Source organism: Mangifera indica, chromosome 9, assembly GCF_011075055.1.
Source record: "Mangifera indica cultivar Alphonso chromosome 9, CATAS_Mindica_2.1, whole genome shotgun sequence".
NCBI lineage: Eukaryota > Viridiplantae > Streptophyta > Magnoliopsida > Sapindales > Anacardiaceae > Mangifera > Mangifera indica.
In genome coordinates, this window is record NC_058145.1 from 1,217,562 (window position 1) to 1,238,021 (window position 20,460).

The 20,460-nt window shown below is 33.9% G+C and overlaps 2 protein-coding genes across 4 annotated transcripts; both read right to left on the reverse strand.

The window, feature by feature from the left end:
* Positions 1 to 394: 394 nt before the first annotated feature.
* LOC123225810 (mitogen-activated protein kinase kinase kinase YODA-like) lies at positions 395 to 10,320 on the reverse strand. Of its 2 annotated transcripts, XM_044650082.1 has the most exons (13): positions 10,038 to 10,320; positions 9,124 to 9,181; positions 8,379 to 9,042; positions 6,437 to 7,177; positions 6,040 to 6,124; positions 5,801 to 5,863; positions 5,350 to 5,510; positions 5,176 to 5,251; positions 4,872 to 4,931; positions 4,677 to 4,784; positions 4,330 to 4,569; positions 3,136 to 3,224; positions 395 to 1,900 (listed from the first exon to the last, which is right to left on the reverse strand). In XM_044650082.1, the coding sequence occupies exons 3-13, from the start codon at positions 8,924 to 8,926 to the stop codon at positions 1,387 to 1,389; spliced, it is 2,685 nt and encodes an 894-aa protein (XP_044506017.1). In that variant the 5' UTR covers positions 8,927 to 9,042; positions 9,124 to 9,181; positions 10,038 to 10,320; the 3' UTR covers positions 395 to 1,386. The 2 variants fall into 2 exon arrangements, with proteins under 2 accessions (XP_044506017.1, XP_044506016.1); XM_044650081.1 differs by having other exon boundaries at positions 8,379 to 9,181.
* A 4,264-nt stretch (positions 10,321 to 14,584) lies between these two features.
* Positions 14,585 to 20,391, reverse strand: LOC123225812 (silicon efflux transporter LSI2-like). Of its 2 annotated transcripts, XM_044650085.1 has the most exons (4): positions 20,030 to 20,391; positions 15,844 to 16,802; positions 15,566 to 15,755; positions 14,585 to 14,967 (listed from the first exon to the last, which is right to left on the reverse strand). In XM_044650085.1, exons 2-4 carry the CDS (start codon positions 16,759 to 16,761, stop codon positions 14,699 to 14,701), a joined length of 1,377 nt encoding a protein of 458 aa, XP_044506020.1. In that variant the 5' UTR covers positions 16,762 to 16,802; positions 20,030 to 20,391; the 3' UTR covers positions 14,585 to 14,698. The 2 variants fall into 2 exon arrangements, with proteins under 2 accessions (XP_044506020.1, XP_044506019.1); XM_044650084.1 differs by lacking the exon at positions 20,030 to 20,391 and having other exon boundaries at positions 15,844 to 17,495.
* Positions 20,392 to 20,460: the final 69 nt, after the last annotated feature.

Below are 20,460 nucleotides of genomic sequence, written 5' to 3' on the forward strand. Positions count from 1 at the left end.
CATACATCTGATCACAAAAGACAGATTCAACCTGAGCAGAACCGAATTTGACATTGGCTTGAGCAAGTATTGAATTCATAATGCCCAATTTGAAGTCGTTCGAGTTGCTGCACAGCATCACCAAAGGGCTATCAGTGGGTTAAACAGTAATATTTATGGGACAACCAGTATCGTTGAATGAATGAACTCAAATTGAACTAAAACGTCAATTCGAAATCAACTCCATCAAGCCGATCTAGCTTGGATCCACCCCTCCTCTCACACATTTTAAAAACTTGCTCTCTCAGGAGATATCATCATTGAAAGGAGCAACCCATTTATTCTTCTCCTGAAATTGGCAACAGAACATAACAGATTCAAAAAACCTGCCTTCTCAGAACATATCAGAAGAGAATAATGCAAATCCCATTTGTCTTCTCTCATAAAAATAGCATCACCTGCCAGAACTTGGAACATTTACAGTATGTAGTTCAATTTTAGACTATGAATTTTCGCTCCAGAAAATGTGTTGGAAAATACAGATTCATGGCGCCAGTCAAGGGGCAATGTACATACAAGGAATTAGAATGAACAGTATGAACAAGAAGCAAATGCAGAAGCTCAACAAATCTGTGATAATTCCGATCCCCATCTTCTGTACAGCATTTTGACCCCAAAAAATTAGTCTACATGCTAATTACTTTACCAGCTTAATTGCTCTTCCTTTTTTTTTTTTTTTTCCCCCTATACAGTGATTTAAAAACTGTACTGAAATCACAGCAATTCATTTGCTCCTGAAGGGCCATACACTGGATCAACAGTAACTCAGAAGCCAACTTGCCCCCTCAAAATCATGCTCTTGATACCACAGTTAGTTAGCCACTAGATGACAATTATGGACTCAGCTCTGTACAAAGTCAACGCCGCATCATACCAACATTGGCAAGTTATTTGCTGGGAAGCTAGCTCCATTTTGGATCAATTGGTTCTGCTGAAATTCATCTCTACAATCAGTTCTGTCAGATAGCTTAAGATTACTCATTAGTAAGGAGCCTGAAAGACAACCTGACCTCGAGCCACTTTGCCCAACTTATTCCAGAGATTTCCCATGCCAGCCATTATTGACAAAATCAGCTTCGTCAGAAGTCCGCATGGTAATAAAGTGTTCAGTGGGACCAGAGCTCCAGTGCGACAAACTTCTGAGTTCTCTCAGATTGGTGTGCCACAAAAAGAAATCCATAAGATTAGAAACCGCAGGTCCTGGTGGTTAAGGGAGAGCTGGGACTTAGATCCAGGGACGGATTGCACAGTAGTTAACATGGTAAATAAATTGTTCAGCAGGACAAAAAATCCAGTCAGACAAACTTCTTTATCAGATTGGTGAGCCACAAAAGAAAATGCGTAAGTTTAGACACCACTGGTCCTGGTGGGTGAAGGAGAGCTCGGACTTAGATCCAGAGATGGATTCATCTTCACATGATCCTTTAGGAGCTGCCGAGATACACGATCAGCCAAGACTGACTGTCCATCATAAGGTTCTCCATGAACAGGCCTTCCAAGTTGCTTCCCCAAAACATCACTTTCAGAGGGCAACAAGTCTGAGAAGATGTGAGACCCTGGCTGCATCCCTCGAAAAATGTTGGGATTTGAATCCTGATAAGGGCCATTGCTATAGAAACTATTTGAGGGCTTTGGCATGCTTCCAAAACTCTCTTGCAAGTAAACCGGTTGTTTCAAGTGATTGAAAGGTATAGCAACACTGCCGCCTGTGAGAGGTGTGGAGGAACCTGAAGTCGTCCGTGGGCTAGATATAGGAGAAGGAGATAATCTTCCATTCAGGTGTTGTGGCGACCTTGGATGTAAATGTGGGCTTCCTATGGGAGACACTGGACATGATTTGTTCTTTGGAATAAGGATATCACTGCAGATCAGGGACTAACAAATTAGGGCACAAGTTCATGATTCTGACAGAAAGAACATATAATTGCATTGCAAAAGCAGAATTTTTTTTCACCTGGGTCAAAAAAAATTTTTCAAAAACAAAATTGAGATTCTGGTAATAGGAAATTTTATTTTCTTTTTGATTTGACACAAAAGATTTTTGGAGGAATGGCTTATTAGATATTATGCATTTTGTTCATATAATGCTTCTAGTTGCACCCACTTATCCGCCGAAGTCATTAATTTTAATGTTAGGATAGAACTGATATATTATTTATGGAGGATGTATTTCAAATATGGATAAGTACACATACAAAATTTATACAAGTTGTTATACTTTCTTTTATTCTAAACAAATCTAGGCTGAGTTGCCGCCCTCAGTCTCCATCAGTGATAAAGGTGAATTGATGAAAGATTAGCCAGCTTTCTACAAAAACTAAGATAGCCTTGGAAAACAAAATTTGGATCTTTACAGAAACAATACTAGCTGAAAGCTGTAAGTAACAAAAAAAAATTGCTGATTAACAACTCCCTGAAGTAAAAGTGAACCAAAATTAAAACTACTAACCCATACCCCCTTTTTGAATTAGGTTTATGTAGAAAAGAAAGATGTATCTTGAACCTCACATCACTGATGCCCTTATGGAAATGTGTGGTAGTAGCCCTTTGGGTCACTTATCTAAAAGAAACAGTAAAAATTTTGAAGAGGTTAAACTGTTAAACGTAAAAGTTTGATTGGCTTGGGGGAGAAATAGCCTTTTTTGGCATCTTTTTGAGCTAAAGTATCAAGAAACCTCTTTCTTCTTATCTGATTTTTATTTTTGTTTTGGGGCTTGTTTTTACATAAAGATCATATGGCTAATCTGGTTTTTTCCACAGCTTTTACAAAAATCTTTTCGTATACTTTTGTTCAGTTTCCGCTTTCCTCCTCAGGGGGTAATTGATCACCTTAATGAACATCTTATCCATTTTTTATTTCTCGCCTTTCTTTTAATGTGCTTTTGTGTCCCCTATAAAAAATTGATAACCAAAGAGGTGCTAAGAAGTAGGTTCTATGCCACAAAACAAGTTAACATCTTATCCTGTTGCCTGAAATGTTCTCCTACTTCACTCTTGCTATATATCCAAAAAAGCACCAAAACATCACATTCCCGGATAAGTATGAGCATGTGCGGTGTGTGAGTGCAAGCACATGAGACAGAGAGAGAGGGGAACCTGGCATGAGGAGAAGTCAATACTCTCGATGAATGAACTGCAAGTTTTTCTGAATCTAAGGGAGAGTAGATTCTCGATTGCCCAATACCCTGAAAGATGATCAATGTGCCAAAGTAAAGGTCAGAATTGGGGGCACACAATTAACAGGGTTGAGGTCTAAATTTAGGAAACAAGCCAGATCTTTAAGATTTCATACAGACACTGCAAAAACATAAACCCATTGAAAAGTTTTTTAGTTCTTCTGCACAGTCAAAACAGCACCTATACCAGCTCTTTCATTGCATACATACACATCAATTATCAAACACTTGCTCAGTTTTAGAAGCCTATTGGCATATTTGGGTTGCTGCTGTAGTCGTCCCCATTATCGAAGCCTATCATAACAATTTAGGGTTATTAGAACCAATCATTTCCTAGTTTTGGGGTTATATCATGCTCAAATGCATAATTAAATTGCCCATTTGAACCTTCAAAATCAATCCACCTTAGAGCCTTTCACTATCAAAACTTTTGAAATCCTCCAATTTGCTCCATAATCCCAGAACAGTTGCTCTCTAGTTGCAGAACAAAATTCAAACAGGAAATTTGATGAGGTAACACTTCTAAAAAAATTAGCCGCCCATCACCAGAAAACCATCATCCACTTCAATCTTTATCGTATTGTGATATACACCTCGAGATAAACTTGCAAAAGCATCTCCACATCATTAATTGCTCAAACATTTTTGACATATCTTTACAGCACATACTATGCCAATCTAATTGTTTTAAACCTGATTTTAGAATCGTTGCATATGCTGTTATGTCTTCTTTCTCTTCCAACTCCTAATAAACAGAATATGAACAGTATTGAGATATTTTATTTCCAGCAAGGATCATACATTCTATATGTCTTCTTTCTGAGACAATTTCCATCAAGTACATAACAAAACTAAGAAACTTCTTAATACAAATTCACAGCAGCCATATTGCTAGACTATGTTATGCACATTACAGAAATAGAGTGCTAAACTCCACGCAAAATCATTGAAATTTAAGAAAATGTTTTCAGAAAAGCTTGCCAATTGATATTTATGTTATAACCAGCTTTTATCATTAAAACAAAGGAAACTATGAAAGTTACAAAGTATCATCACAGGCCACAACCTCAACTTCAAAAGAACATTACATGGAAATCAAGAAAAACGAATATACCAGATTTTTCACTCCATTTGTAACCCCTGGGGGTATATCTGAATGTTCCAAGTCCAGAATGGGTCTTTCCAAAGGTGCAGCAGACTTCACAAAAGGATGCTCCAAAAGCTCAGCAGCTGTAGGACGAAATGCAGGATTGCGTTGCAAACACTGCCTCACAAAATCCTTTCCCTCATTTGAGAGGTGATCTGGAATTGCTGGGAGTTCCTTACTGTTCCCAATCTTAAACATGGCAGCAACCTGTACACCGCAACAAGTACATATGTCTCATTAAGAAATTGAATATTTCAACAAAATGAAATCTTAAGAAGATAAAATAAAGATCTTTTACTGTCCTCAATACTGACCCCTTCATATTGGCTCCAGGGTGGTTTTGTTGTGGCCATTTCCAAAACTGTGCATCCAAGACTCCATATATCAACAGCAAGATTGCAACCATTTGGGTTCTTTATAACCTGCACAAACATTAAGACTTATGTTACGCTGTCTAGAACCAAGTCATGATTAAAGAGGTTAAGCACAGAAAAAGAAAAGTTTCTAACCTCAGGTGCCATCCAATAAGGGCTTCCTTTGAAAGATAATGTACATGACTGCCCAGCAATCTGCAAAGAGCACAGCAGATAAGTTGGGAAAACAGTCTCTAATAAACCTAACAGATTATTTGCACAAGTAACTGTGTAATTTCAATATTTTAGACTTCCAATAATATTCAACTAATTTCATATAACACTTAGCAGGTCATTTAACTCCAATGCATCATTTTTGTAATCCTTGATTTCCAAATTCATATCTGCACTTAGGTTAGTTTCATTTATTGTTACAAAAAATAGTTAAGCCTACACTTACATGCTTTGCCATCCCAAAATCTGCCAACTTGACTCGACCATTTGGGTCTACAAGTATGTTTGCTCCTTTTATGTCTCTGTTAAAGAAATGAAATTATTTAAAATGAAAATAGAACAATTGACAGAGAGAAGCTACAAGCTCAACTTAAATTCAAAATTGAGTAGATTCATTCACCTATGAACAGTATGTTTAGAGTGTAAGTAGGCAAGCCCTGACAAAATTTGTTGAGTATAACTACGCATTGCTAGTTCACCAAATTGTCCGTAATCCTGAAGAAGCTTATAAATAGATCCACCAGATACATACTCCAGGTATATATAAAGTTTTTCCCCTACCTGCTTGAGAAATAGTAAAGATCTAACTTGTAAATAGTGACAATGGACAGAATTGTCAAACAAATTATGAAAATATTGTTAAAAATAAAAGAACCATAACCTTAGTTCCCAAAAGTTTCTAAAACATAAATTTCACGTCCACAGAATGCATCCAAATCTAATCTTTTACACTAAGTTGATGAAATGCATGACAAATTAATACCAAAAGGTAAAAAATAAAAATAAAAACAAAGACCAAAAAAAATCAATTCAAAGGATGAAATATGGGAATTATCATAAAATAGACTTACCGTTTTGGACCCATAATACTGCACAATGTTTGGGTGCCTTAAGCGGCTCAGTAAGGCAATTTCCTGAAGAAGACTTGAGTGTGAATTTTTTGTAGGTAGGCAGTGTTAAAATAAAACAAGGGACAATTAAATAAATCCTCTATGAAAGGGTACCATAAAGTGAAAGAGAAAAAAAAGAAAAATAATAATAATAATCTTGAAAAATGATAGCTCCCTTGTCTAATGAGAAATCAACCTACCTGCATCAACTGCTTAGCACTTTCTCTTGACTTGGCATCATCAAATAATGTAACTTCCTTCATTGCACACATTTCTCCGCTATCACTAGACCAATTAAGAAAAATAAATCAATTCAGATCATAATATCTAAGTAAAGTTCAATATGTGAAAACACCAGACTAACATTAATTTTTTTTTTAAAAAATTTTAATTCATTGGAAACTAACTTAAGAGATTATATGCAGAGATTCAATCATAATTTAGAAACCTGAAGGAGCCAATGCAATCGATAATCAAGATAAACAACTGAACTGGTGGGAGAATAATACAACCCTATCCTGCGAGTCACTCACCTACATGCTTGAGATGTAAAGTGATAAAATCAAAAAATGAAGTTAAGAATTGTTTTTGGGATACCTGTTAAAACCAACATAAACATGTCCAAATGTGCCTCTACCCAGAAGCTTTCCCTTTTTCCAATGCGACTCAAGGTTCACAGAATTCTCTACCCTTCCAGGACTTCGAGGTACCTGGGGTGAAGTTGTTGCAGAATTTGAATGAGAGAAAGGAGAAGAATTGGAAACCATTATAGGAGGAAGAGGCAAACGATGGCTCTGCTGTTTCCCATCATCAGGCCAGCTTGTTTGCGACTCAATGGGTGCCCCTCCAGCTCTTGGATGACGAGGGGTAACAGCACCACTTTGGATTCTGGAACTGGGCCCAGGGCTAGCCATTCTGGGACTCGGTATAGGAGAGTATTCTGGGCTACCCCTACTTTGTTGCCAAAATAATTGTCCTGACATGTCCCCTCCCATGGAATTGTGCCCAGAAGTTTGACCTGAACTAGGACTACAGTGGCCTGATCCATGTAATGTGACATCTGCATAAGGCTTTCCTGCCCAGAAAGTAGAATTAACAACCTGCTCAGTGCCAAGAACATTGATTGGACTTCTGGAAGGACTTGATCTGGAGCTGTCAGGTGCACTGCTGAAGGCATTATGAAATGAAACCTGTAGATTTGGTACAGCACCACTTAAAGGTCTTTGCTTAGCTGATTTAGGGGAGATACGATTACCCAATGAAAGGTTTAATGTTCTTTTTGCATCTCTAGAGTTTGTTTGAGCAGCACTGGATGGATGATCCTTCGGCACCACCACACTTGGGGAGAAAGAAATGGTATCAACTGATAGGGATGATTAAGAATACAAAAACATTCATGGCATGCTAACACAAATTACTTCTCATTAGGATCAATTGAAATAACCACTCGGAAGTTTCAAACGCTAAAATTTAGATGCCAAGTTTGGTGGTAGTACAAAACCACCCTTAATGATTTGAAAATTAGTTAGATACTGCCCCTAAGGCTGACCCTGTTACAAATTCTATAATTGGCTAACGAGAAACTTGTCTTTTGACTCACTTCCCTAAACACAAAATAAAAACTAATTCAAAATCCTAAGAAATACAAATTAAAAAGAAAAAATATATGTAAAATAAAACTATATGCATTAACAATGAAAACTAATGATACAGCGACACATCATTGTCCATACACAAATTAGTATCCATTGTTTGCACACAAAATCCCCATGAAATCACGAGTCCAAACCAAAGCCACCTCCATCACTTCACCATAACAACAGACTTAACAATTATAATAAAACCCATCCACCACAAACAATCCACCACCAACAAAAATAAATCAAAACCAGTAGACCCATACAACAAATACAATGTCAAAATTTAAAAAAAAAAAAACCGAAAGAACAGCCACAAGAATTATAGAGTAAAAAATGAAGTAAATAAACAAAATTACAATAGAAAAGGGACTTCAGCAATTGGTTGAGGTGTGTGTGGCCTTGCTTGACACCTCACTGTGTAGTGGCAGCATAGAAAGCTGCTAGGTGTGGGCGGTAGGGGCTGTTGGGGTAGGGGGAGCTGGGGAGAGAGAAAGGTGTGGTGATGACTCTGGCAAGGGAAGGAAAAGTGGATATGTTGCAACTGCCAGCAATGGATTAGCGACAAGCTGCCGGGCAAGGGGTGAGGGGTTGAAATCTGCTGGTAGAGGAATAAGCGCAAAGATATATATATTCCAAATTGTGAAAGATCATAATAAGTCAAAATATAGGGGTAAATAGGTCATTGTACACTTATCCAAGTGAACTAAAGTTAACGGAAGGGCGGTATTTGACTAATTTTCAAATAATGGGATGATTTTGCATAATACACCCAGACTTAGCTCTAAATTCAGTTTGCAAAACCTCAGGGGTGGTTGGTGCAATTGACCCTTCTAATACAATGTATATAAATTTACATCCATAGTCAAAGCAACATATTAATGAGTTAGAATCAAGCTTACCATGAAGGGCTGCTAAAAGCAGTTCTAGTTCCATTATCATAGTCATTTGTCAGGGGACTGCGATGATGGGAATCTGCTGGATCATCGCTATCAGTGGAGCCCTCACTGGAAAAGGAAGTGGTGACCAGATCTCCATCCAAATCAGTAGCATTTGCCCTACCACGTATACATGCTGGTTTTCGGAGAGGCAAAAACAAGGATTTCTTTGAACCTTTTCCCAATCTTGGTTTAGTTGATACACTAATTCCAGAATCAGTACGACCTACAGCTGCAGGGTGTGGACCAGGAAGTGGTAGTGGTTGAGCATTAGTCCTTTCAGCAAAGCTTTGACACCTGGATACTTGTTTGGAAGGTGACGTAGATCGAGATTCAGCTCGAGATTGAGAACCTAATTCTGAAATGTTATCATTGCAATGCCTTTGAGACCCTCCAGATCTACTGCCTTGTTTACCTTCAGATGTATTCTTAGATTTTTTATGTAATGTGCAAATAATATTTTCCTTACTGGCTTTCTTCTTTGATGATGACTTCCCCCACAAGGACCGCATTTTGCTTATTGTGAAGATATAAATTGATAGCAGAGAAGTTCTTCTAAAGTATGTTCATCTCTGCAACCCATATATATCACAATGTACCCCAAGTAATTCACAGCCTCTAAAGCTTGCTGAGTCCAACAAAAAGGCTCGGTTATTATATCCAACAGTTACATCCACTGGCAGTAACTTGGAAAATCACAATTACTCACCTAAGAATGTCAGTGAGGACTGAAGTGACCTTCCCAATAATATGAATAATATGATAACCTATAAAAATAACAAGGAAGAAAATAAAAAAGGAAAATGACAATTAGAAGTTTTTCATAAAGAAATTGATAACTAATATGCTTAATGACAATTGATCAACAGGGATTTGTGGGATTTGTCAACTGCAAAATTGCATAGACAGAACAAGAAAATGGCTTCAACAGAACAAACTTTTAATTTTGTTGGTCTATATACACTATTACACAAAAGTGTACACTATCATATGATTGAATATATTGCTAATTGCAACGCCTACAGAGATGAATCGAGTGAGGGAAGTACCTGTCTCTAGCAAATAACGTTGCAAAGACCAACACCCTACCACTTAGACCGGCAAAATCTAACTCGAACATGCAAACTAAGCAAATAATTCATCACACCCCTAAAGTTTTATTAAGGTGAAAAAAAATCCCACATATAAAAAAGTCAAAACCGGTCAGCCAAACTTCAGCTGACCTCTTCAAGGTTCTGAGTTTTGACTGTTTCATGTCTACTTCATCCATCAACCTTGAAAGGAACTACGTTTTTTACTTAATCAACGCACAATAACAATCTTCCCAACACAAGCATTAAACGGACGTTATAAACCATATATAATTCCAATTCAGATTCAAATTATAAAAGCTCATGCGCCTCAAATCATGTTATACCTAAAACTCATTCCTCCTAATACACCAATTTCAAATCCCCAGTTATACTCTTAGAAACAGAGAGTTAAGATCTTAGCTTACATAAAGCAACGACGTCAACACACAGATCTAAAAGCAGATAGCCAAAGAAAAACAGAAAATAATAATAGTAATAAGAATAAATGAACCTAAATAAAAGTAAAAGAAACAGAAAGTACAGTACTCACTTCACAAGCTGAACGGCAATGAATCTGAAGTGAAGAAGAAGACGAAGTGATTATTACTCGAGAGGCTAAATGGAGTGAAGATAATCGGGAGAATCGTCGAACAATTGAAGAAATAAATACAATAAAAATAAACCCTAATAAATTAGAAAGAGAGTGAAGAGAGAAGTTTTGAGAAATTTAGCGTTGGATGTTTGAGAAGAGATCGCGTAGAGAAAAAGACAGAGATTGATACAAGTGAATGTAGAGAGAGTGTGTCTGAGCTTCGACATGGACGGAGTTGTCTGTGTCTGCGTTGATTTTAGATTAGTATTTTTATAACTTACATGAAAATTGACTAATTAATATATAATTAACTAATATGTAAGTGCGGTAAATTCAAGGTTTAGACTTTAGAAAAGTAAAACTTTTTTTATTTGTATTTTTTAAATTTACTTAAATAAATATATATTTTATTTTATTTTTAATTTTAAAAAATCACCACTGATATTAAAAATCATGTAACTTGATTTTTATATTTTTTATTTATATAGATAAATTACAATTTTATATGTTATTTTTTAAAATATATTTTTATAATATATTTTAAAAAACACAAAAATATTAGAGATAATAAAAAAACATTAGTGTATTATTTTATTTAAATTTTTTTAAATATAATTATTTTAAAATATTTTTTATATTATTTATTATATTAATAAAAAATAAAGTTATTTTTGTAGTAAAAATTTAATAAATAAAAATATTATTATAATAAAATTAAATTTACTTTAGTAATCTTTTAATAGTTAAAATAAAAATAATAATAAAATTATATTTTATATTACCTGTCATATTTTTATTGATAATAAAATATTATCAAAATTTTTTATTACTTATAAATCAAATATAAAAATGTAAATAATAAAAAATAAATTATTATAATAATTTTCATCTATTTCTAACCAAACGTCTCCCTAGAATAAAAATTTGTGCCCGTCAATAGATGATCAATTGATTTTGTTTCATATTTATGTTTTAACATATATTTATAATCATTATTTCAAATCTTTGTTTGACCAAAAATCGATGTTAAATCTAGTTTGAAACATGGGTAACACTCGTTTTAATCATTAGACAAACTTAATTTAAAGTTAAACCAAGTAAATACTCGTAAACTACAATTTAACCGTCAAGTCAGATCAGTCTAACCGTCATATTAACATCCCATGACTAAAATCTATTTAAAATTTCAACTATATTATATTGATATCATACTATCATCAATGAGACAAATCTATTTGTAAACCAATCTTTGGACCAAGTTCACACCCGATTAGGGTTTAAAAACATTGGTGATTTGAGGTTTTGATTTATTTTATCCCAATAAATTCTTACAAGAATGGAAATCTTAAAATCAATTATTTTTAATAGATAACAATGTTTTTAATATTAGATCGAACCAGGTTTGACTAGTTAAACTGTGAATCAGTCTATAATTTGTTCCGATTTCACAATATAATCAGTTTATATATAAATTTTAATTTGTTTAAAATTTGATCAAAATTGATAAACTCGTTGAATTAAAAAAACTATTTAAAACTAACGACGTTGGGTTTTCATAATACTATATAATTTTTGTCTGATTAAAACTTAAAAAATGTACGATTTATAAGATTTAATTGAATTAAAAATAAAATTTATAATTAATTTTTTTATTTATATAATGGTCTTAATGGAGCATCAATTATTTAATTAATATATTTGAAATTATATTTTATATTTAAAAATATGGTAAATAATTGATATTATTCAAGAAATACATAGTAATTTAATAATAAATTGAATCAGTCAATCTGCGAACCAGTGAAATAAATAGTTTAACCGTCGATCTGATTTTAAAAATATTAGTTATACCGTAAAGTTTTGCTAAAAAGGAAAATTCGCTTTTAAAATTTCAATCATATATTGAAGAAAGAAGAGTAAAATTTTGTAATAACGTCAAAATTACTTCTATTTCAATTAGTTTGAAATTGGAGGCCATTTGACTTTGGTTTTTTTTTTTTTTAAATTAAGACAAGACCAAAACTAAAAAGTCTTGTTGAAACTATTTATGTGACAATATAATGTCGTGTGAAATAAAATAAGGCCAAATTGACTTAAAAAGTAGACCAAATAGAGTGTGGCCTAGGATATGTTCATGAATATGGTGGTCCTAAATCCTAATCCCATGCAGAATTGATGATACTGATTTTGGACCCCTCTCAATTGTTGGGGTCCAAACCAAATTTATTAGACTCTTGTTTTTGGTGATGAGGGGCCCACTTGATGGATCGTAATCACCAATCCGATCAATTTTAAAGAGATATAGAGTTTGATTTGAACAGAACTAGTGTGGTTTTTAAAGTTGATTTAATTCAATTTAAATTTGTTCAAGTTAAATTTGAGTTGGAAGGGTTGATTCGTTTATGAAACCAAATCGAACTAAAGTCAAAGAAAGTTTAACTCGATTCAATCTATGAGCTAGACAATAACTTGATATAATTCGAGTTTGGTTCACAATTTGATTTGAATTATATCAAGTAATTATAAATATAATATCGTTTTACTAATGAGTCACAAATTTGAGTTATAAATTCAAATCACAAAATTTAGCTATAAACTTAAATTGATCTTTGAACTTCAAATTTAGGAATCAAACCGAACTCAATCTGCTCTTAACTTTGGTCAACTCAAGTTGAACTCGAATCATCCTATTTTTCATTCAAGTCAAACTCGAGTGAAAGGATGTTTAGGTTCGGCTCAATTCATTTCCACTCCTAAAGATACTAGCTTAGCAACTTATTATCAAGACCTTTCATTTTAATATGAGTATAATTGAAGGCATGAGTATGTACACTCAATTTTATTAACAGCAGTATAAAATCGAACTTAAATTCTCTGATTTTACGATTGAGAATTTTTGTCTTAACCAACTCCTCTAGATTTTATTAATTTTAATAATTATTATTATGGAGAAATAATATATTTTTCTCTAAATGAAAATTTTAATATTATTATTTTCTAATTATTTGATAATCCGAAGAAAATCAACATATAGTTGAGGTAATAAAGGGATAATTTTGAAAAATAAAAAAATGAATTTAGGGAAATCAAGTAGAGATGAAGAAGTGCGTGGATGAAAGAAAGGGGGGATGAATGTAGAAGATTTTAATCACACATCCACGTGCCACGTGCCACGTGCCACGTGCCCCACCTTTACCCTCTTGTCATGTGTTGGCTCCCCAAGTTGCCATGTTATTTTGTTCTTTGTTCTTTCTTCTTCTTCTTCGTCACATCAATAAATATTCCAACATTTCTCTTCGCATTTATAAGCTTAACATGTGTTTGTTGAAGGAGGATCAAATTCACATGGGCTCAAATAAATCGAATTTGAGTTACAATTTTAGTTGGATCCAAGTTTAAAAATTTGTTGGCAATATAAGTTTTTATGTTGAAGGGACTGAAATTTTAGATTTATTTTATTATTTTTAATTTTAAATCATTAAATTATATAAAAATATTTCGTTATTTGTATATAATATTATTTTTTTTATAATTTTTATATTATGTATAAGAGTGAATATAAATTGTGTCAAATTCGAATAACTTTTGATTTAAATTTAACTTAAATGAAAAATACTTTCGCAAGTTTATCAAGCCGAAATTAAGGATGACTTGACTTAAGTTCAAATAAAAATGATTAGATTTGGTTTAAGTTTAATTTGGATTTACAGTTCAAATTAGTAGTTCAAATTTGTGATTTGGTTCGATTTAAATTTGTGACTCAAATCCATCGTTCATTAACAAAACGATATTATTTTACTCAAATAATATATAAAATCACCAATTCCAACCAAACCAAGTCATAAATTTAGACAACTAATTCAACCTGATTCAAACTGAATTGAATCACAAATTTTAAACTACTAATTTAAACTATAAATTTAAAATAAACTTTAAGTCAAACACATTTTAATTCAAGTTTAGTTTGAGTTAAAAAATAAACCAAATTTTTTATTTAGATTTGATTCGAATTTAAATCAAATAAATTCAAACCAAATTAAGTTGGGTCAAATTATATCCAACCCTAATTATGTATCATAAATGTTTGGAATAAATTTAATTAGAATTCAAACTGAGTTTTCATTTATTTTTATGTGTATCTTGTTCAATTAAAAGATGCTTCAATTCGTCACCCTTCTTCTTCGACTGTTGATAACGTCTCCTGAGCAAGAGAAGAAGTGGGTGAAAAGGTTGGCTCTAGTTGTCAAAGAAGCAAAGCAAAATATGCAAACCTAAGAGGAAAAAGTCGTTTTTTAAATTTTAAATTAAAAAAAAATTATTAGTTTTTTAACTAAAAAAAGAATTTTTTTTTTATTTTTTAATATTATTAATTAAATAACATTATTATTTTTAGATTTTATTAATTTTAGCTATCAATAAATAAATATTTAAGTTTTTTAAATTCAAAATATGGGAATTTGAGAATAGATTAATCCATGGGTGGGAATAAGTCATTTAGCCCAAAATTTATCAAAACATAAGATTAGGCTTCTCTTCGATGGCTCAAAGAATATTCCAAAAAACAATACATTCGGAAGAATAAAGACAGAAAGAAGATTAAAATAAAAAGTTCATAAAATTCAGTTAATTATTGTCAAGCCAATGGCGGTGACAATGAGCGTGGAGGGAAGTCCAAATTTGAGATGATTTCCAAAGGTTAAAGTGTAGCCAAGAGGAGGAAGAGCCGCTCGGTGAGCCTGTTCACAAACTACCAGGTTGGCAGCTGATCCCAGCAGTGATAGATTCCCGGCCACCGTGCTCACCCACGCCAAAATCAGCCATGCCTTCTTCTCATTGCCCGAAGAAACCACGGCCGCAGCCGTCGCCATCCGGTATCCCAGCAACAGAACTAACACAAACAATGCAAACATTTTCACTTTAATGCAGGATATACTTTACATTAATGTATGTAACTTGCAATTCCAGTCTGAGTTTGGCTCGTTTGAGCCTAAAACTACTTGGTTCGAATTCAACATTAAAATTTCAGGTGGATACAAACTGGAGTGAATCCGAATACCCTTTAGCTCAAATTCGGTCTGAATGAAAAATAGTATGGTTCGAGTTTGGCAAGCTAAAGTTAGGCATAGTTTGAGTTCGATTTAAATAAAATATGATTCAATTTGGTTCAATTCGAGTTCAATTCGAATTTATAGCTCGAATCAATTATTTGAATTCATGACTTGGTTTGACTTGAATTCATAGTTCAAATTGATGGTTTGAATTTGAATTATCGATTTAAATTGTGAATTTGAATCGAATTTGAGTTGAACCAAAATAAACACTTCTTAAATTAAGTTTGTCTCGATTTCAGTTTAAATTTGAATTAAACAAATTTGAGTCAACTTTCGAAACCTAGTCAATTCATATCGGATCTAGCCCAAGTAGGATTAAAATTTCTCTTAGATAGCTAGCCGGTAAAACAAAATTGAGAAGAGAAAGATGAATACCAGTTGGCACATTTGAAATCAGATTTGATAGGAGAAGGATGGCAAGGGAGACAACTGCAACTCCAGAAGCAGTATCAATACTTGTGTATTTTTCCACAGAATCCCATAAAAGGCTTGGAATTCCTGTTTTGTCCAAGCCCTCCACAGTGATAAACATTCCACAGAAGAAAACTAGAAGGGAATAAGACACCTACAACCTCCAAACACAAAAAAAATAAGATGAATATGAAGTTTCCAGCTGCAATTGTACTTGAGTTTCAAGGCTTTCTGATTTTCACCTTATCAAAACATGGAGCTGCATCCTTGAAATCAAGCACCACAAGAGCAAGTGCTGCTGTAATTGCAGTCCAGGACATATCTTGACCCGCAAGCAAAGCAATCAACATTCCCAGGACGATAAGGTAAACACATGTTTTCTGAAATTTTCCTTTCCATTTTTCGAAAAGATTCGAATTCCTAGACGCGGGCAAATCATGCTCACTGGAAATTCGGCCATTACTAGTAGTTTGGACGCCATTTTCTTGATCATTAGGCGAAAACTGATAAGTGTACCCGTTTTCATCGTTTGCAACGGATAATAAATTCCAGAACATACATAGAATAAGTAATGCATTCGCGAAAACTCCAGCGACTGTTGCAGCGATCATGCCAGATAGGAATTGGCAGAAGGACATGTTACTTTCTGAAGCTATGATGAAATTTTGGGGGTTACCAATGGCAGTAGCCGCAGATCCTATGTTAGCACTTGAGGCAAGAGCAAGTAAGAAGGGGAGGGGTGGTAGGTTATTCTCTTGGGCAATTTTAACAACAAATTTTGTCAAGACTACACAAGCTGTGTCATTGGTGAAGAAAGCACTTGTAATGGCAGAAACTAAGCATATTCTGCAAATTAAGTCCTTCGCTCCAATGATCTTCCATGAGAGCAGCTTGCTCAAGTACTTAAATGCATCAGCTCTTTCAATGTAAACACTCACAACCATTGTGCCGAACAGAAGAGCGAGGATCGACAGATCGAGTGATTCGTACGCTTGATCTGGAGACACGACTTGAAAAAGTACCATAAGTGCAGCACTAAGAAGAGACCCTGCGGTTCTGCCAATTGGTAGAAATGGTAAGGTTGGGAAAACTGCCAGAACCCAGAATACTATGAAGGCAAATGAGCCTAGAATATCTATTTTGGTAGAATAAGTCGCCATTTTTTTGCAGCTAAATAAGCTTAAAACTTCATCCTGAGAACCTGAACATAAAAAAAGATTAGCCTTTGTTCCATAAGCATTTTAGCAAAGTCCAAACAACCCAGAAGACAAAAAATGCATAACATTCTTTACAATCTAAGAAAAGCTGAGAGCAGAGACAAAAACTCAACACGGCATATCTATGAAGTCGAATAATGGTGGTGATTAGAATTATAAATTACAAAATTATAAAACTGACAATTTCATGTGCAATTAAAAGCACAATGTTTTTAATTGGTTCAAAGTTGGAAGTCATTATCCAATTACTAATTAAGGAAAGAAGGACCCAATCCATTCTTTTTCATCATGCTATTGTTTCAATTCCTTATGGATTTCTTCTATACGTCTCAATATAGTTCGCGTGCTAAACAAACCCTCCATCTCCACCTCGCGTGCCTTCCTCATGGCTACAAATAAATCATGGACCATCTTCACTAACTTGTCCAGATCCTCCAACAGTGATGGCGGAGGGTTCTGAAGCTGACTCCCCTACGATGACAACTGATAGGGTCGTGGATTACGGTTAGGGTTCGAAATTGCCGACCAACATTGCTAACAAAGCGGAGGCTCATGTGAGAAGTAAGTGCTCATCTTGCGTACGGCATTGACAAGACTGGAGCTAGGGTAAACCCAGTTATGCAAATAAGGAACGGAAACGAAGCAGAAGGGGGTAACAGTAAGACGGGGCGTTTAATACCCTACTTCGACAAAATATGATAGAGATATTGAATTTACGTGTATATTTCACATTATTTTTAAATGCTAAAATGCGGTTGGTTTTATAATCTATAAAGACATGTTTTAAGTTACGAAACTAAAAAATAAAACTATCATAAGTTACGTGTAAAATGTACAATATCTTGATACTGAATCGAACTATTAGAATAGTATCAAAACTACTCTATTTATCCTCTTAAGCAATAATGAGACAAATATCAACGAGGATGTTGAGTCCCGTAATAGGAGTACTTGTGACATCTTTAAGTAAATCTTATATCAAGAAAACATAGAAGAGATATTGAGTTTTATGTATACATTTTACATTACTTTGAAATGTTAAGATAAGGTTGGTTAAATAGTTTATAAATTTTTTAAATTATTAAGACATATTATAAGTTATAAAACTCATAATTAAAACTATAATAAATTTTATATTTAAAATAAATAATACCTTAATAATAGATTGAGTTATTAGACTAGGGATATGTCACGGGTGGTGCGGATGAGACTCCATGAGCCAGATGATGAGGGCAATGTTGTATGTGACGCCTTGGAAAGGCACGGGATTGCGCCAGCGGCTAGGAGAAGAATTATATGGGATCGGCCATCGTTGTGAGTAAAGGTGGGGGTTTTAGGTTGGAGATGGGGGTAAGTTGAGATTAGACTGAAGTGTTGGCGGAGGAGCCATTCGGTGTCTTTGGCGTACGGGAGAACAGAGGGGCCGCATGTTAGCCGGTAGAAATATTATATCACGTTTCGTTATAAATAATAGGAGTGGGGACTCAATTAGACCATTTGTGCTTTTATTTGTTCAGTGTCATTTATGAGCAGAGACAATGAGCAGCTATCATAGGCTGTAACTTGTACTGATACAATAAAGGCCAAAAGACTTGTCCCACAAAGGTTTGATGTGATACCAAAATTTTATTATCTAACTTTCAAAAATTTAAATATTTATTAGTTAATTTTTATTAAATTATCAATTAAATTTAAAGATAAAACTATTATTTAATAATTTTCTTTTATAAAATTAGAATTCTTTTGATAGATCTGTGTATCGCACAAATTTATTTCTTTTGATAGATCTGTGTGTGAATCGATGCACAAATCTATTAGAAGAAGACTTCTTCTAGTCAATTTGTGCTTGAGTTGAAAAAAACATATCTATTTCTTTTTTAAGCCAAAAAATCATTGATCTATCTCTAATTGGTCGATGATTTATCATCGTTCGAGAGAGCAAGGAGCATCGATATGGTGGTTGGCTAACTCCAGTCACTAGAGGAGGAGGAGAAGCAAGGTAAAACGACAAAACTGAGGGGGAAAATGTTTATTTTTCAAACCTTAGGTGGGGGTGAAAATGATAGTTTTAAAATCTAGAGAAAAATATGATAAAACTTTAATTTTATAAAATTTTATATTAAATAACGATTTTACTTTTAATCCTAAGTAAAATTTTTAACAAAAATTGATTCATAAATATGTATTTAAATTTTTAAAAGTTAAAGAATAAAATTTTTGAAATTACATCAAATCTTAGGTGGGAACAATTCTTTCGGCCTACATTAAATAGTGCCAACAGCCAAGTCCACCTCATTTAGGTAAATGATCCCATCATATATGGACATTGAAAACAAAACTTTAAAATCTGTTGAGAGGGTATTAGAAAATGATGTTGAGTCTCTTCCATCCAAAACTAAACATAAGAGATAAAGACTTTTCTTGGCATTTAGATAGAACAATCCATTCCTAATCATGCATTGACCACCGGTCTAATACCATTCATAGGAAACCTACACTCCCAAACAAAGGAGTAAAGGGATTGAAACCCTTCCTCAAATGGACCACTAAGGATAAGGCTGAACTTAAACGAAGACAAATTAATTATGCAATTCAAGTTAAATTTGAATTAAAGTTTTAGTTCAATAGTTTATTTTAAGTTCGATTTGAATTCTCCTCTAATAATATTGATTATCCCATCAAAAACACTATTTATTTCACCAATGATAGTATTTATTTAGTATTATTCATCTCGTTCACGACTTTCTAATAATCAAACTCGAATTTAGTTTAAATTCAATTCGAATTAACTATAATAAATTCAAATTAAACTCGAACCAACTCATATATTTGCTTACCTCAATTCAAATCTAACCCTAGACCTATCTAGGGATGGGTAAAGTCGACGCTAGAATTATACATACCAAAAACCTCCCCTTTCATGGATTATTCTTTTAAACCTTGATCTCTGGTATACTGACACTAATATATGCAAGATTTTCCCTATCCAGCTTCACAAACTACCTCAGCATCTCAAAAAAAGAGAAGAAAAATGAAACCATGGTGAAGGTCTTGATACATACATTGAATAAAGATTAGAGAGATTGTGATGATGCCAGTTCTCCCCTAACATTCTTAGCACAAGCCCAACAAACCAGAATACAGAAACTCCATGACATTCTTCACAATCAAATAACTTTAACAGCAGAAAGAAAAAGCTCAAAATGGTTACCTGATTAATGCAGTGTCACTGCAAAATGAGCTTCTTTTTTGTTCCAAGTGTTGAAGAAAGAGCAACTATGATTCTGCAGACTCAAGAAACTTTCTTTTTTCAGTACGAAATCAGCAATGGCCTTATCAGTGTGCATGCGCGGTGTAAGCTCATATCAGTTTTGGGTGTTGATTGATTTGAATTCTTCATTCCTGATAAGATGTGGCTCCGTTAACACTCTGGAGCTTCCCATTTTCACTATTCATCAAGGCTCTGACAGATTAATTGTTGGTAGCCCACGTGAAATAACTAAAAGTCTTAAAATAATGCCAAATGCCTGCGTTTTTTCACATGTTTGTTCCGTATTTACCTTTTTACTTTACATCATTCTTGAAGAATTAATATTTTCCATGGCTGATTGATAGGTGTTGGCAGACAAATGATCTAAATTT

Coding starts and splice junctions, on each gene's coding strand:
- LOC123225810 (XM_044650082.1), bottom strand. CDS start 8,926: ATGCGGTCCTTGTGGGGGAAGTCATCATCAAAGAAGAAAGCCAGTAAG. Junction 5,252..5,349: donor TCTAAACATACTGTTCATAG/GTGAATGAATCT, acceptor TTTCTTTAACAG/AGACATAAAAGGAGCAAACA. Junction 4,785..4,871: donor CTTATTGGATGGCACCTGAG/GTTAGAAACTTT, acceptor ATGTTTGTGCAG/GTTATAAAGAACCCAAATGG.
- LOC123225812 (XM_044650085.1), bottom strand. CDS start 16,761: ATGGCGACTTATTCTACCAAAATAGATATTCTAGGCTCATTTGCCTTC. Junction 15,756..15,843: donor CAGCTCCATGTTTTGATAAG/GTGAAAATCAGA, acceptor TGGAGGTTGTAG/GTGTCTTATTCCCTTCTAGT. Junction 14,968..15,565: donor GATTTCAAATGTGCCAACTG/GTATTCATCTTT, acceptor TGTTTGTGTTAG/TTCTGTTGCTGGGATACCGG.